Here is a 15,108-nt window from a genome sequence, read left to right as displayed (position 1 = left end):
GTTTGTGTCACTTAATTTCACAGCCAATCCTCTTACTATGTATAAGAAATTGGATGTAGGTATTATACAGATACCTGCTGTATTTTTTTAACTTTTACAGAATATGATCCAATTAATATGTAATTATTGTCAATAATTAGTATTTTGGTTACCTTGTTGAATTATAGAATCTTTTTTTTCATTTAAAATTTTCATTCTTATTTCATTTCATTGTAAGATCAAAATATGTCATGACTTGACAACACAGTGCCATATCAATAATCATTGTCACATCACACAATTAAAAATTTCATGAAAAATTTGCCAGTATTTTAAAGATTCGTAGAAATAAAGCCTTGGAGGGATACGGGATACAGGATTAATTTGGGATGGAACCTGGAAAATAAGTAATAATTACCAATACTACATAAAATAATATTTATTATTATTTATAGACATAAAATATGAATTTAACAACAATTTAAAAGGTAAATACGTACAACGCAGATAACACTGAAATAACAATTAAGAATTACGTTAGCATGGAATACAAATGCTAAAAATATATTGGGAGTAGCAAAATTCGATTGAACAACAGGAAAAACGAGCACAGTAATTATTTTAACATCTCATCTGGTAGAGTTAAGAATTAAGACGGAGTTTTTCGTTTAAAAAACGAATGTCGTGGTTCGTCACTCAAAGGCGTTATAACTACGCGATATGGCGAGTAAATATTCGTGCAACTTTTTGAGAACGTAATTGCTTTTTGCTTTATCCTGTTCTCTTCTCGAAGCTTACAAATACTTCTGCCGATAGCGCTTAACTTTTTAATGGGGTTTCCATCGTCTACACTACTTCGCGACGTGAGAGGCTCCAACAACGGCTTGTGATTGGAATTCACTACACCCGATTTAGATTGCCTCACCGGCACCACAGTTTCAGATCGACTAGCAATTTTGTTCTGAACGGAAATTGTGGAGCGGAGTATACTGGCGGTTTCTCGTTCCCATTCAATAGGGTCAATATAGCATCGTTTATTACCGACCGACCTGTCAATCTTAGGTTTTTCTGCTTTGCGGGCCGACTCCGTCCGGTACTTGCCGGTCAGATTGACGGGCTGGATAGTTTCGGGGCCGCAACACGAATGAGATACGATACGTCGTTTACTTTCTGTATTTTTTTCGCGTCTTCCTCGATGTGTCCTAAAAGAGAGCGCGGACGTTTTACGTTTTTTCGAAGCATTTTTTAGTGTGAGTCCCGATTTTACCGCAGTAACGGCTTGGCGTACCGTGAGCGATTCCTTTGGACCTATCACCAGACCATCTTTATTTGTTGGCAATGCGTCGTAAGGATTCAACCACGAAAGGAAGTCGGTTATAATGGGCCCACTGTATTCAGAAGGCACAGGTTGCTCCGTTTCTGGAATGGCGTCACCGGATGGTACGCGAGGCGCCAAGGGAGTCGTGCTTCTCGGTTCGTGTTTTCTTTCTTTTGATTTCTTGATAAGTCTTTTCCCATTAATGCATAGCGACAGACCGAGGTATGCCGGCGCTTTTGGAATGACCTGTCTATACGCTAGCTCAAACGTTCCCGTATCAGCTTCAGGATTATACCGTCGGTCTAACACCACTGTTGACAAGCATAAATAAAATTAAATTAAACGTGTATTGAACTTCTAAATAGACGTAGGTATGCAGTGTAATTACCTTTAATGACGTCTTCAAGACATTGAGGACATAGCCTCGCCGTGACAGAAGTGGTAGGGGCGAGATCAGGACTAGAGTTGATCTCAATCAGCCACGGAGTAAAATCTTCCGTCAACATGAAATCCGCTCCATAGAGTTCGAAGCTATTTTGTCTTTTATCCATCGACTCCTGGCAGGCTAACATGGCCCCAATGAGACACTGTTTCATCCCAGGATAGATTTTAGTGTCCCAAAGTTCGTATTTTCCTATCTGTCTTAAAAATTTCATTAAATTATTAAACAGATTTAGTCAATTTCATCGCTGAAATATATCATATTTACCTGAGATAAGCCTTAAAAGTGTGACAGTCCCACATGTTCTCATCTGGCAATGCTTTGTCACGGTCGCCGTTATTCTTGTACTTAGTTTGTACGGCATTGTTCGTGAGGTGAACAGATTCGTGATAATTGGACAAGCTGAAGATCTGCGAGCTAAATCTTAGGTAGCTGTCTCTGTAACGATGCGAAATGTGCAAGGATTACATGTTGCTTTAAAATGACTATTCACAAACAAGTTTGAAGTAATCTTACTTGTATAACCAGATAGTTAGCGGTTGGCAGTTCGTAATCAGAAACCATTGTCGAATATCGAATTTTGTATCGTAAATCACTAATGGGTTTTCTGCAATTGAATGTAATAAATTTCAAATTATCTAATTTTGTTTTAATGCGAAACGTAATAATGCAAATAATAAATTGGACTTAGAAATGGAATGTTATCTTTACCGATATATTTTTGTACAACATATCTAGTTTTCTGCGCTGGTATGTTGATAAGACCTATGATGTCCTTGATGTTGTTCATCAGCTGAATGCCTTTGCCACGACATTTGTTTCCGGGTTTCACTATCCAAATGTTAAGAACACCATCGATGTCTACCTGAGGCCAGTACTTCGTTAAATTGGCTAATACTTTAGCAGCCCTTCTCTCCAGTTGTCTGTAAAAATAAAGAGAAACGTCAATACATTTTGATATGAGCGAGAAATGATTTAACTCTTGGAAAATACCTCTTTCAAGAGTTAAATCATTTTGTTAACTAATTAAATCATTAAATCGTTTTGATACAAACAAACTGTAATGAAAAATACATGCCGGTTAGTTCGAATTATTGGGACAAACGACCAAAAATATGTAAAAAATACCATTCGAGGGAGACTGGTTTATACTAATGGTCTATAGATTGCTTTGTCATTACTAAGAAGTTTGTAAAACTGATAACTAATTGATTTTAAGCGATGTCGTCAATAAAAATCTAATTAAATGTACAAAAAATAATGGTGATTGATGGATTAAGTATATAATTAATGGCCGAACATTGGAATGCGTGTAATGGCAGTTGACTTACTTGATATTAAAATTTTTATCTTCCATAAAAGTAGCTTTTTCATGAACCAAAAGATAATGATGGGTAAGAAATTGGTCCCATTCGTGTTCCCATATGTGTTTGGCTTCTTCTTCTTCGTCGATATCTTTGTGTGTGAAGAAGGCAACGTACTCAGTCATCCTGTTTATTGCGAATTCAATAGCACTGAATGGCACTTTTCCGTGGTTCGTGACTAGACTCTCGTCACCGTTAGCTTGTAGCGTATTCGATAACCACTTGATTATACTGATGCAAGCGGTTATTCTGAAGTCTTCGATAAATTCATCAAGACTGTCAGAGTTATGGATATTGTAACATCTCGGAAATTTCGTTAAAGCCACACCCGGTTCTGTGTACCAATGCATTTGTGTCAACGAGGTCGTCAAACCTTCTTTGGTTGTGAAAATTGATCTCGAAAATCTAAAAGCGATAACATGATGTCATTTTACATACTTACCTAATATAATAAAATAAATAAAAGCCGTAATATATAACTGATTCAAGACAACTGGGTTTTTAACTGCTATAATCGTATAAATCTTATTAAGACCAATTTGAGTATCAACTCTTATTGGAAAATCACAGTTATAAATTGCGTATAGTATACCTGCTTATGACGACCTCCTTATTGCTAAGGAGCCAGTCGTATTTATCTCTTTTGGTCGTCCAGAGAAAGTCAACCGAATGGTGTTCCATAAATTTGTACAGTATCATCCTTTCTACTTTCGACAGTTCCTTGCCGGACACCTTTTTTGGATCCACGTTTGTTGGTGGGTGGCGGACCTCCGATATACAACAGTGCGAAATCAGATTAAGAATATAATTTACTTTTAGATACTGACATACATGATTATCATTATGATTATAGAAGTGTGACACTTCCGAAGCTGTTTTAGATGCAAGACTATAAAAAAATATTGGTGTAGGATCGATTTATAATTAATTACTCTTTAGTCTACTTTTTAGTTTTACAACTTTTTAACTTAAAACTTTTGTAATCGAGACATTTACAACGTAGGTATTTAATGAAGTAATATGCGTCGTTCCAAAAACATTTCTTTTTATGTCAGGACTTGAGTTCAATCTCATTCTACTTATATTGTTATGGATTCACCAGGCAAAGTAGTAGGTAAATGTACTAAGTATAATTTATAAATAGTATAGAGTCCGTAGCATAAACATCTGTTGACTCTATAACCTTAAGTAGGACAGAAATGATACATCACTATATTTTATATCTAACTAATAATTTTGATGTAATTTCAGATGAATGAAATAGTTATAATTGAAACTGGATATATTGTTGACTGAGATCGTATTGTAAATGATAATTAACTTTATATCCTGTACCTTATGTGATTCATATTTCTCGATCCAGCCTCTCTCGATTAGCGCCCTCCGCACCGCAGGGAACCCTCCTCCCTTTATCATGAACACCTTGTGCTCCTTCATCGCGGTGTCCGCTATCTTCTTCAGTTCATTCCATCTCTCGCCGCTCACCCAACTTTTGTATTGCTTTAGTTGTTCTATCGAGGACGTTGTCTCTGCTAGAATAGGATATACAAAATACCTCTTAAAACAGTTTTCACGGAATTATACTTTTATTATATATGGAATGAGTTGATTTTTTTAATGTGTAAATGCCAGAAAGTTATAACGAAAAACTCTGGAGTAAACCAATCATAGGCTGGAGCAAGATATTCAGAGGCAAATGATTGGACGATAATGGAAGGGAAAGTGAAAGTCTAACAATTAAGTTTCCCGCCTCATCTCAACATTCTTCTAACGAACCTGGTGCATGTTCAGACTTGGAGAACGAAATTGCACTAGTGGGTCGTAGTTCCTTTTTAACGACACTTTCTTTATGCAGTTTCGAGTCTGACGCACTCTCCTCTAATTCCATTGTTATAGCCATGAGCCTCGCTTGCCACTCTTCGGTTTCCTGCAACAGATGTCTATGTCAAACGTCAACAGCATTTTCAGATTTATTACATGGAGACGTCTACGCGGTTCAGAGGTCGATGATGAACTGGTGGTTAAATATATACCAGATTACACTAGTGCAATAACCTACTTTAATTTAACCTACTTTGGGTTCCGTACTACCATGGATCCGCGCGCATCCCCGCCTGGCACTGTGTCAATGACGTCACAACTTAAGCACGTCCTTCGCAAATCGTGCAGAATGTATGCGGAAATTAATAAACCTAAATTACACTTACCCAACGTAATTTTGTAACCAGGTCGGTGATCAGTAAACTAGGTTAAAACGAACGCGATAAGGTCCATAAAATATGATGATGATTAGGTACAGTGATAATTTGGAATACTAATAATTTATTATGACATTTCATTTAGTTGGAGATTTTTTACGGAAAAATGACGTATTGTGTTAAAAAGTTTCGATGACTCAAAGAAGTTTGTCAAAAGGAGATGTACCTCTATTTTAACTTTTTACATGAACATCATACAAAAATTAATATAATAATACGCACATAATTTTGAAATTCAGAGGAGGCCTAAGATTTGAACCTGGAACCCCCGATCGAGAAGCAGGCACTCACACACCTGTGTCTATCACTTCTGTTATTCTGAATATATTACCGTACGTGTTACCAAATTATTGTGTGCTAAGCAGATACCAAACTATAATACAAAAAATAATTATCAAGACATAATAATATATTATTGTATCAGTCGATACTATGAAATCAACAAAACAATTACATGTATACCTACACACATTCACGTCTATGCAAATGTGAAGCTTCCATTTTGATAGCAGGAAAGGAGGTAGTTTTAGCCTACGTAGTGAAGACAATAATATTATATAGGTCGGACATTATGATTACCTATGATGATTAAAGTTATATTGACAAAAAACATACTTTGGTGGTGTTTTAGGTACCACCCCTAGGTGTGAGTACATATTTCGTATTATTACAGGCACCATAATAAGAAGAGATAATAATTATAGTCGGCCACTTTCAGGGCCTTTAATAATTTACTCAGGAGATTGCTGGAGCCTTTATTTTGGCCATGATAATGAGTGGTAAGAGTACACAATGTTTATACATTTGGAGTTCCCGCCGATTTACTCGCACTTCAATGACTTCGACCCAATTATTACTACCCGTTCTACCAATCTCTCCTTAAAATTGAGATCGAGATGAACAAAATTGAATTTTATATTACTTGCAATAAGGTCCTAATTATCGTAAGTTATTCCACTTAAGGATATGTCAAGTGAGCAATATAAAGCGTTTTATTTCTTCTTTCGTGCCTTGTATACGTAATTAAAATACTATCATGTTAGATTTTCAAATGATTGCTATAATTATAAATATTTATGATAAACTAATAAAATAAAAGCAATGAACCTGAACGATCTATTTTATTTGTAACCAACTTCACATATAAAGTTTTGTTATGTTGTCAGCCATGCTAGCGGTTGACGCATTTGACGTTAGGTTCAGTTCCGTATGTTGCCAATACTGTTTGTGACATGAAAGCAAGATGGCGAGTTCATCTCCGGTTGATTGTTCGTTCCGTGTTACTTCAACATACATTTGATGTCATCTTTTTCGAACTTTTGTTTCGTAATGAGCCAGTAATCTAAATATTCGTGAATACACCTAAGGCTAGTGTTAAAGTGTTTTTAACGAAAAAAATAAGAGATAACATTTTAACTCAGATGTGCATCTATCCCACCTGAGGAATGTTGGTTTTTTTCAGTGATTTGTGGTTCGGTCAGGTGTTTTCGTTTTAGAATTAAAATTTTGTTCTTGCGCAGTGAGTGAAGTTACCGGGTTCAGATGTATTTGTGTCGTGGGGATGCTATATGTCGGGACTGTTTTCAATGTTGGGAAACAAAAGCGTGAACTATTTGTTTTGATAGATCGTGATAAAGTAAATTAGAAGGTCGGACTGGTAAGCAGCTCCGGCCAGAGTGATGGCCTTCAGTGAGGTGAGTGTCTTGTAAATTACTTTAGTGATAGTGGCACTAAGTTTTTCACATTTGTCATGCATAAACAATTGTTTAGCAAACTTTATAACTCCAGATTTGGCAAATTTTATGAAGCTGTTTCGTTTTTAAAGTGGAAACACTTATGATATTCATACTAAATGCCATCAAGCTATAAATATTTGACAGTAGAAAAAAATCTGTATAAACAATACTAGCTAATTTGTTACACACGTTTCATTATGGTAAAGGCATGTTTCGTCAAAGTGATAATCATGATTCACATTTGGGTTACACACAGGCACTAAACATTAACTAAATACAGAAGTCATTATCAGCGTGAAATCCTCAGGAATGTATTATCATGACAGCGCTTGCTGATTATTTGTGAATATTCCTGATATGGTGCTAGAATGATAAGAACTAATCCTAGTGGACTTGCTAACAATAGTTTCCTTACATGTACATGACAATCTCTTGAAGTACATAATATAATAATTATACATGTTGTGCCATGAAACAAAATGAAAATGACTTCAAAATAAAGTTTTATGCATTTTTATACAATTGACCATGGATTTAATTCTTATATTTGGAACTAAGAGTCTGGTCTTCAATTAAAGATGTAATCCTTGACATAAATTTAGCTTCAATTAACATCATTAATTTATAGCATAAGAATATTATAAATTAGCATTCAAAAATTAATTAGTTCTTAAACGGATGTGCGAGTTTTATAATAGGTAAATTTAAATGCAAATAAATATTATTTAAAGTAATATAATTCTTTATGAACAAAAACAATAATTATTAATTATGATAGTATTGCGACATTGAGTCATCCACAATAGACAAACTAACTAGTGGAATTTGTTTATTTGAAGCTTAATTAAATTGTTTTTAGCTAATTCAGAACAATTAGGTAATAGTGGTCTGACCTGCTTTTCATTTGTTAACTAGTTTTTGCTCCAGGTTTGCTTTTTGTCATTATCCTTTCACTATGCGAGTTAAATGTAACTTATTGTATTTGAAAAAAAGTAATAATTTTATTTCCTGACATATACTGCAAATTTCATTGCCATTTAATGTTGAAATGTCATTAACATGTGAATTGACAACTTCTACATTTTTGGAAGTTATTTAAGACTTCAGGACTTTTTCTTAAACTAAAGAAAATTAGGAATAATATTATGTAATAAGCTTATTTTCATGGTACATGAGATGTTTTTCCTCGAGTCCTCGAGATCCTCAAGTGATAGTGACAGCGTTGTATTAGATGACTACATTACCAATTGTTTCCATCCATCCGATCTATCCGATTAAATGACTAGCAACGGTAAAGACATACATACATAAATTTTAAAGATGTTATTTAATAAAATGTGTGAAAACCTTATAGATGCATTATGTTGCAACCTTTGCATATGATGTAATAGAAATGGTGTCATAACTGTAAAAGGTCATGTTTATTATACTTAGAATTACTCTTTGGTAAAAATGAATATCTAACTTTTTACATATAATTTTGGTTACATTATGTTATTACATCACTTATTTACTTAGCAGGAATATTTTGAAAAAAATATTTTAAATGTTTCAAATGGTATTACAACTGCTACTCATATACATACATAATGTTATATACAGAGTTTATATAAAATTGTACCATGCATTATTAACGTTGTCAAAAGACAAAATGTCAGCGGCCATCATTTGTAATAGTATACGCCTGACGTAACAACAGTTACCATTTCACACGTTCTTATTACTCAGTGTGGCTGCTCTAAGTGAAGTTATTTAGCTTCAGGTGAGACGTCCTCCAACAGATTGGCGGTAGGTGTTTCATAATTGTGTAGTTCAGCGGTGGTTTCCCACGATGCGATTGTTATTCCGAGTCCAAGAGAGCGACGTGCGTGCGTGGCCGTTAAGGCGCCCGATATCGCTGCGTGAGACTCGCTGTTACGTTTTCGTTGAGGTCAAAACGTACATTTGACTCCGTAACGAGTTTGTAGAACGCTGACTGGTCGACCTCGCTGTTGCTACGGCTGCTTATTTAGATGTTGTTCGCGATGTCGGAATGTTAGCTTGGACGCATTTCTTAAGATGACGTTGGCACATTGATTTACCCACTCAATTGATCCACACATCTTTACCTGTCACCTGAATTGAACACATGATATATTAGCGAACCATTGCATTGTCCGTTTTGAAAGACCAAATGTTTGTACGTCAGAAGAAAAAACGGATTTACTATTAAGACGAGCCGTTGATTACCGACGATGTCTCCGACACATTCATAAAATTCCTATGCTAATTTCTATAACTTGTTGTCGACCAATGTTTTTAATGAGACGTTCTTGTATTAATAGGAATTTTAAGATAAGCCATATGTACCGTACGCTAGTGATAAATAGCGCTGCATGAAAAAATGTCTCACATGCTAGCTAGGGTAGGTAAATAATGTGTTTGCACTATGCTGTGGCCTTATCTATATGGGCCGTGGTTTCCTCGTAGGGCCCCCGATCGCAACCGTACGCCAGCGTGAACATGATGCCATGTAACCAACTCTATGTGGCCCACCGTGAGAATCAAATTCAAAACAAAAACAACAAATGAATAGCATTAACGTGTCCAGTTATATTGGATGGTTATCCGAAAAACGGTCTGTGAGCGCAGTCGCAATTGCTTTAATGTTTATAGGTACTTGTGCGATACTCTGTTTTAATGAAATTCCGAGTATTTTCAACCCGTAAGCACGCCGCAAGCGGTTCCTCGTATTTAACAAACTTGTTTCAACAAAACCCTATTTATAATAAATTATGTAAAGAGTTGGCGTTAATATTGTATTTCATGGACGGTTAATGTTGACGCCGATTGGAAATCATGATTGGATAATTAAACCACTGAGCGTTTGACAGAACAATAAGCAAGGGCTAAAGTGCCTGCAGTTCACGTGCCAAAACTGTATCGAAATGGACCTTACTCAGTTTTGTATTAAAAGAAACGGTACGAGACCTGTTCAAAATGTCGTCATATTTCTCATCTCGAACGTAAATACATAAGGTTCGGCTTTAAATATTAGAATATCCGATTTCTTACTTTGGTTAACGAATTAATTTCTTTATGAATTAATAGCATTTTAGCATTAATAGCATTACCACGAAAATGTGTGTTTATATCTACACTTTTACAATCTATATATCGAATAGTTGATAGCGTTTTGTTGTTTATTCAAGATCATTCATCATCATCATCAACTCATTAGTTGCGCACTGACTGATGTCTTCTCAGAAAAGGTCAGGCCACAAGTGTTGAATAACTCTACGTTACTATTGGTTGTATTACTCTGACGCAACCAAAATGTTGTTGTTGTTTATTATGACAACAATGTTTGCGATGTACCTATACGCCGGAGTCATTCATAACACTTCATAACTTTGGTATAATTTAATAATGTACAGATTTTTCATAAATAACCTGTTTAAAATTCAAAATCAGTTGAAAAGGTATTCCGAGAAATTAAAATCTTGCTTATTACAATAAACAAAGTGCGGATGTAAAGTTCATTAGGGTTACATACTTGATTCTGTGTAAATTAAAATGATGTATTTATGTGTGTTTATATGGAAATCGTACTAAATTAAGTGCCTACTGTATATCATTGATCCCATGTCAAGTAACTTTATCAAAGTAGGAAAATTTATTCAGAGTTGGTTACATATTTTGAATAGATAAGACTATTTATTTAAAACTGATGTACAACTTTCCTGTTTATTTATAAAATGTTATACGTTCAACAAACAACAAAGATAAATATCGATCAATATAAGTTGCTCTATATCCCAACTTTTTTGTGCTCCAAGTCTGATCATTGTGTTTTGAAATGATCTAGGTAGGTAGCCAATATCTTTTCATCTCAGCAAGGACAATGTTTGATGGCTACGAAACGTCTGCACCGTGAAATTTGTACAGAAAAAAGCCTATTGAACGTACCCGTTGGCAATCGCGTCGATTCGAGCGAATCTCAGTTAGTCGTGAGCGCAGGGTCAACGACCCGGACTTATCAACAATCAAAAGTGTAGGGCCCTCTGGTAAACTCGGTGTATTTGCATAGGAGTGCTTCACCTTCAAAATGTTTTAGAGGAGTTTCTTTCTAGCGTTGTAAACGCGACATGCGATAAAACAATTGCTGTACTCGAGTAACGTAGGCAATCGTAAGGGCCTGCGTTAATTGCCGGCACTGCTGGGCCAGGGATTTTCAAATAACGGATCATTCGAGAACATTTCCAAGAAAGAATAATTCCATTTGAGAAGATTGAAATCTTAGTATACACAACATGTAGTCTAGTTTAAAATCCTATTTTAATAATTTAATTATAGCAATTGGTTTAAAAATACTTGCGGTCATGTCATATTTATTTTTTTCTATCTAAACTCCAGTGTTTAATAGACTAAGTGTATCTTAGTTTGAAGGGGTTTTATGTCACATAACAGTCAAAATGTTGGCTATTTCTAATGTCCAGTTGCTTCTTGCACATTTCTTTCTGCAACTGGGTCAAGTCTACAGAACACTCCACGACGATGCTCACGGGAATTTCTAACGATACGGATTAGTGTCGACTGATTTATAGGAAAGTTATGAGCAGCCGTGAACATTAGTGCCTAGTATTTTTCAAAATTTCCATTTAGTCCTGCTTCGAACGGGTCTAATTTTTAACTGAAGGTTACTGTCAAAGTTAACAGTGCGAAGTTGGATAATTTCCAACACACCGAAGATAGCTACATACATCGTAATGTTTGTCGTACACTGTAAACACCTGCTTCTGCCAGACATTCCTCCCTTTGTTTGACTTTTCTGGATGCCGAGCCTGAGCGAGAAGTTTCTTTGATCCCTCCTTATGTTATTTATTCTTTAAACGAGTCTTTCAATAGCTTTGTATGACAAAGGAGCCTGAATATTTCATTCCAGACGGAAGCTTGTCATTTAAGTTGTATCGGAAAATATTGCGGTAATATGACATTTTGTAAAACTCTTATAAGAAGTAGTATCTAATCCTATAAGAAAGGAATATTGTTTTAAGTATGTAAATATTATTTTATAACATTTCAATTTCATGTTACTTTAGTTATAAAGTTAATCCTTCATCTTAATTGACCGATTAACGGTGAAGCCTAGAATTAAAATTTTAATTTATTCATGGTACCTATAACGTGGATAAAAAACGTATTAAAATCTTATGAGACTCAATTATCTAATTGAATTCATTTTTCACGGGCATTTTACGCTATGACTTTAGTATGTAATTTGCATATAGAACATCAGCATTACATACGCGATAGGTACGCACGTTAACCTTATAAGAAAATTGTGCAATTACGGGTACCAATTTGTATTTGTACACTATTATCTAGTAATGTTCCCTCCGGTCGACGGAAATATTGAACTCTTGCTATCGATTACGTTCGGTAACTGTCCGTGTACGGATTTACGGCGTAATAAAGTTCACCTCTAACCTCGGTTCGTGATTCATGCGAACTATCGGCGCGGGTGAAAGGGGTACCAGCGTCACCACGTCGCTACCTAGTTGAGTGTTGCCAGCGCTCTACTTGTAACGTTTTGTTGGCCTACTGAACTTATTCGTTGCACTCAATTATTATTTTGACAGCATTAAGTTCTGAGTATTTTAGTTTTTTTATTTGCTCTAGGAAATACGTCTCATAACTCAACATTTTTGGCACCTTCACACTATCGAAAGATTAAAATCATATCTAGGATTATTAATTTAAACCTCGGTAACGTGAATGAACGCTTGGAAGCAACTTAAAAAATAAAAATAAGTAGAATTAGTAAAACTTTATCAATACGACCAATCTGGAATATGGCGTGCAGGACAAATAATATCCTACTGGCAATTTATAACATGGCCTACAGAAACCGTACTACCATGTTATGGGCTTACGGGCGGTAATCGGCCGCCACTGCACCCCAATGTCCCCGGTCGCCCTACTTACCGACCATTTAACAAGTCAGCACTTTATTATGAATTACCGCGGGATAAATATAGTTTGCGCAGGGGCCCGCCACGACCGTTATGATATGTGAATGTCTACAGGTCGGATTATGCTAGATGCGAATATTTTTACTAGGTTCAGATAATACTTTTTTTGGATGTGTTCATTTTAATAATTTGTGAATTTATTACGTATATCATGTCGTTTTACGGTGAAAATAAATCAGTTTATTACGTATACCTTGTTATTTTACGGTGAATATAAAACACAAATTTTATAGAATTAATTAATTTAAATAAAATTATGTTAATTGCGAGTAGACCAATCGTTTAACAAAATTATTTTGAATTATTTCTCATACGTATATGATACGGATTAGAAGTTTTAGTCCCTAGTTTAGTTTAATCTTGTTATTATAAGTATATAATGCTGTATTTTATACGTTTTCATTCAGAAGAATAATATGATAGTTATGTATGTGAATAAAGGTACCTATGTTATAAATACCTGTTATAATTTGCGCCGAATTTTTTGTCCAATGAGATTGAAGATTTTGTTATCGAGATGACATATTTATCACTCGTGCTTATACTTATAGAGATTGGCAACCGTCTGATCTCTTAATAGAAATGCTAATGAAATGATAATTATTTGCCGTTCAGAATTAGTATTATTCAATACGGTATAGATTTTTTGTACATCGACCCACACTGGTTGCTGTTGCCTAACCGCATTCACTTTTGCGGCACCATGCAGTAACTGGGTCAGAAAATCTATACATGTACATATAAATAAACTAAATTTATGTGGCCGTTTGTGATTTGAAACAACTGTCTTAGCTCCTATGCTGATTTTTGATGAGGAAACTAAAAGACAAATAATCCTTTTCCATTCACATCTATTAAAAACTGCATCGATTCAGACGTAAATTTACATGATTGTTAAATCATGCTGTTATGAAGACATATTAGACATTTTTATCTCTAAAATATCTAGAGGTTCTTTATGTAACTAACCGTTTAAGTACAATATAGAGTTCGGGCGGAGCAGGGTGCGCACCCGCGTGCTAATGTAGTGCTAGTTAACAATCTAGGCGCTCGACTTTGTATAAGTAACAGTCGAAAAGCAACAATTTTGTCATGCATATTAAATTCATGTACCTGTATATCGTAAATAAATAGGCGTGAAGGAATGTGTTGCGATTTGCGATATACGAAAGCCACATAATTATAACTGTTACGTCGCCGGGCGTTTGCAATATTTTATGAACATTCTAGTTTTTGCTCGTCCGTGCATTCGCTTGCATAAATTTCGTATTAGTTTTTAATTTGAAGTAGACCGCGTTGCCTAGCGTCGCTCGTACGAAAAGCAAAGTAAAGTAAGCTTCACTAAATTATTTATTAGTATCGGATTTACTTAAAAACTGAATAGTTGTTTAGGGTGTCGTGTTTTAGAAAACACGGCTACAGTATATTTTTTATAAAATTGATTTATATTAAAATGAATAAGGTAAAAATCCAGCATTGTATTCATGTGACACCTGTCGTGTACGGTATAATCACGGCGGCCGCAGAGCTTACTACGTATTTACCGTTAAATAATTCTCGGTCCCCTCTGCCTAGCCGCGAACAAAATATATACAGCTCTCGTAATCTATTCATCTCGTTTATGCATAAAGGAAAAGTAGAAACTATCAACATCCTTCAATACGGCCGGTGAAGTGCTTACACAGTTCTGCGACAGAATACAATAGGGGTAACTGGATAAAACTTATAAATGATATCGTTTGCTTCGTACAAAGTGGCTCAACGGTACGACATGTCTAAGAAACGCCAGTCACCGAGGCGAGGCGGTATCGACGTGGAGCTTAAATATTCATATGCGGCAGCCGAGGCCGGCGCATCAATATTAATAACTTGCCACGACGATAGAAAAGCGCTTCCCTAATAAATCGCGACTGTTACACAATTTTATTCGGCTCCGCAACCGGTTTTTGTAACGTTTGTTCATTATTGTCTTATTTCCAGTAAGTGGTTTTAAAGTA

General features: G+C 35.4%; 2 protein-coding genes across 6 annotated transcripts in view; one reads left to right on the top strand and one right to left on the bottom strand.

The window, feature by feature from the left end:
- Positions 1–155: 155 nt before the first annotated feature.
- Positions 156–5,477, bottom strand: LOC140748359 (tubulin glycylase 3A). Of its 5 annotated transcripts, XR_012102944.1 has the most exons (12): positions 5,311–5,476; positions 4,880–5,030; positions 4,440–4,635; positions 3,696–3,875; positions 3,071–3,508; positions 2,451–2,662; positions 2,256–2,346; positions 2,007–2,177; positions 1,686–1,939; positions 1,268–1,608; positions 1,029–1,181; positions 156–375 (listed from the first exon to the last, which is right to left on the bottom strand). XR_012102944.1 is itself a non-coding variant. In XM_073081207.1 (11 exons), exons 2-11 carry the CDS (start codon positions 5,001–5,003, stop codon positions 312–314), a joined length of 2,310 nt encoding a protein of 769 aa, XP_072937308.1. In that variant the 5' UTR covers positions 5,004–5,030; positions 5,311–5,477; the 3' UTR covers positions 156–311. The 5 variants fall into 5 exon arrangements, 4 of the variants coding, with proteins under 4 accessions (XP_072937308.1, XP_072937305.1, XP_072937307.1 ...); XM_073081207.1 differs by having other exon boundaries at positions 1,029–1,608; positions 5,311–5,477; XM_073081208.1 differs by lacking the exon at positions 156–375 and having other exon boundaries at positions 993–1,181.
- Positions 5,478–6,569: 1,092 nt separating this feature from the next.
- LOC140748358 (uncharacterized) overlaps positions 6,570–15,108 on the top strand; it is a 116,017-nt gene continuing 107,478 nt past the window's right edge. The window contains exon 1 of the mRNA XM_073081203.1: positions 6,570–7,055. Coding sequence (XP_072937304.1) covers positions 7,041–7,055 — 15 coding nt within the window. The 5' untranslated portion in view covers positions 6,570–7,040. The remainder of the gene's footprint in view (positions 7,056–15,108) is intronic.

Source organism: Epargyreus clarus, unplaced genomic scaffold (assembly GCF_041222505.1).
Source record: "Epargyreus clarus isolate Ecla_fem2 unplaced genomic scaffold, WU_Ecla_fem_2.2 ptg000015l, whole genome shotgun sequence".
In the NCBI taxonomy this organism is placed as follows: Eukaryota; Metazoa; Arthropoda; class Insecta; order Lepidoptera; family Hesperiidae; genus Epargyreus; species Epargyreus clarus.
Note: the sequence above shows the minus strand (reverse complement) of the source record. Positions and strands in the feature narration are given on the sequence as shown.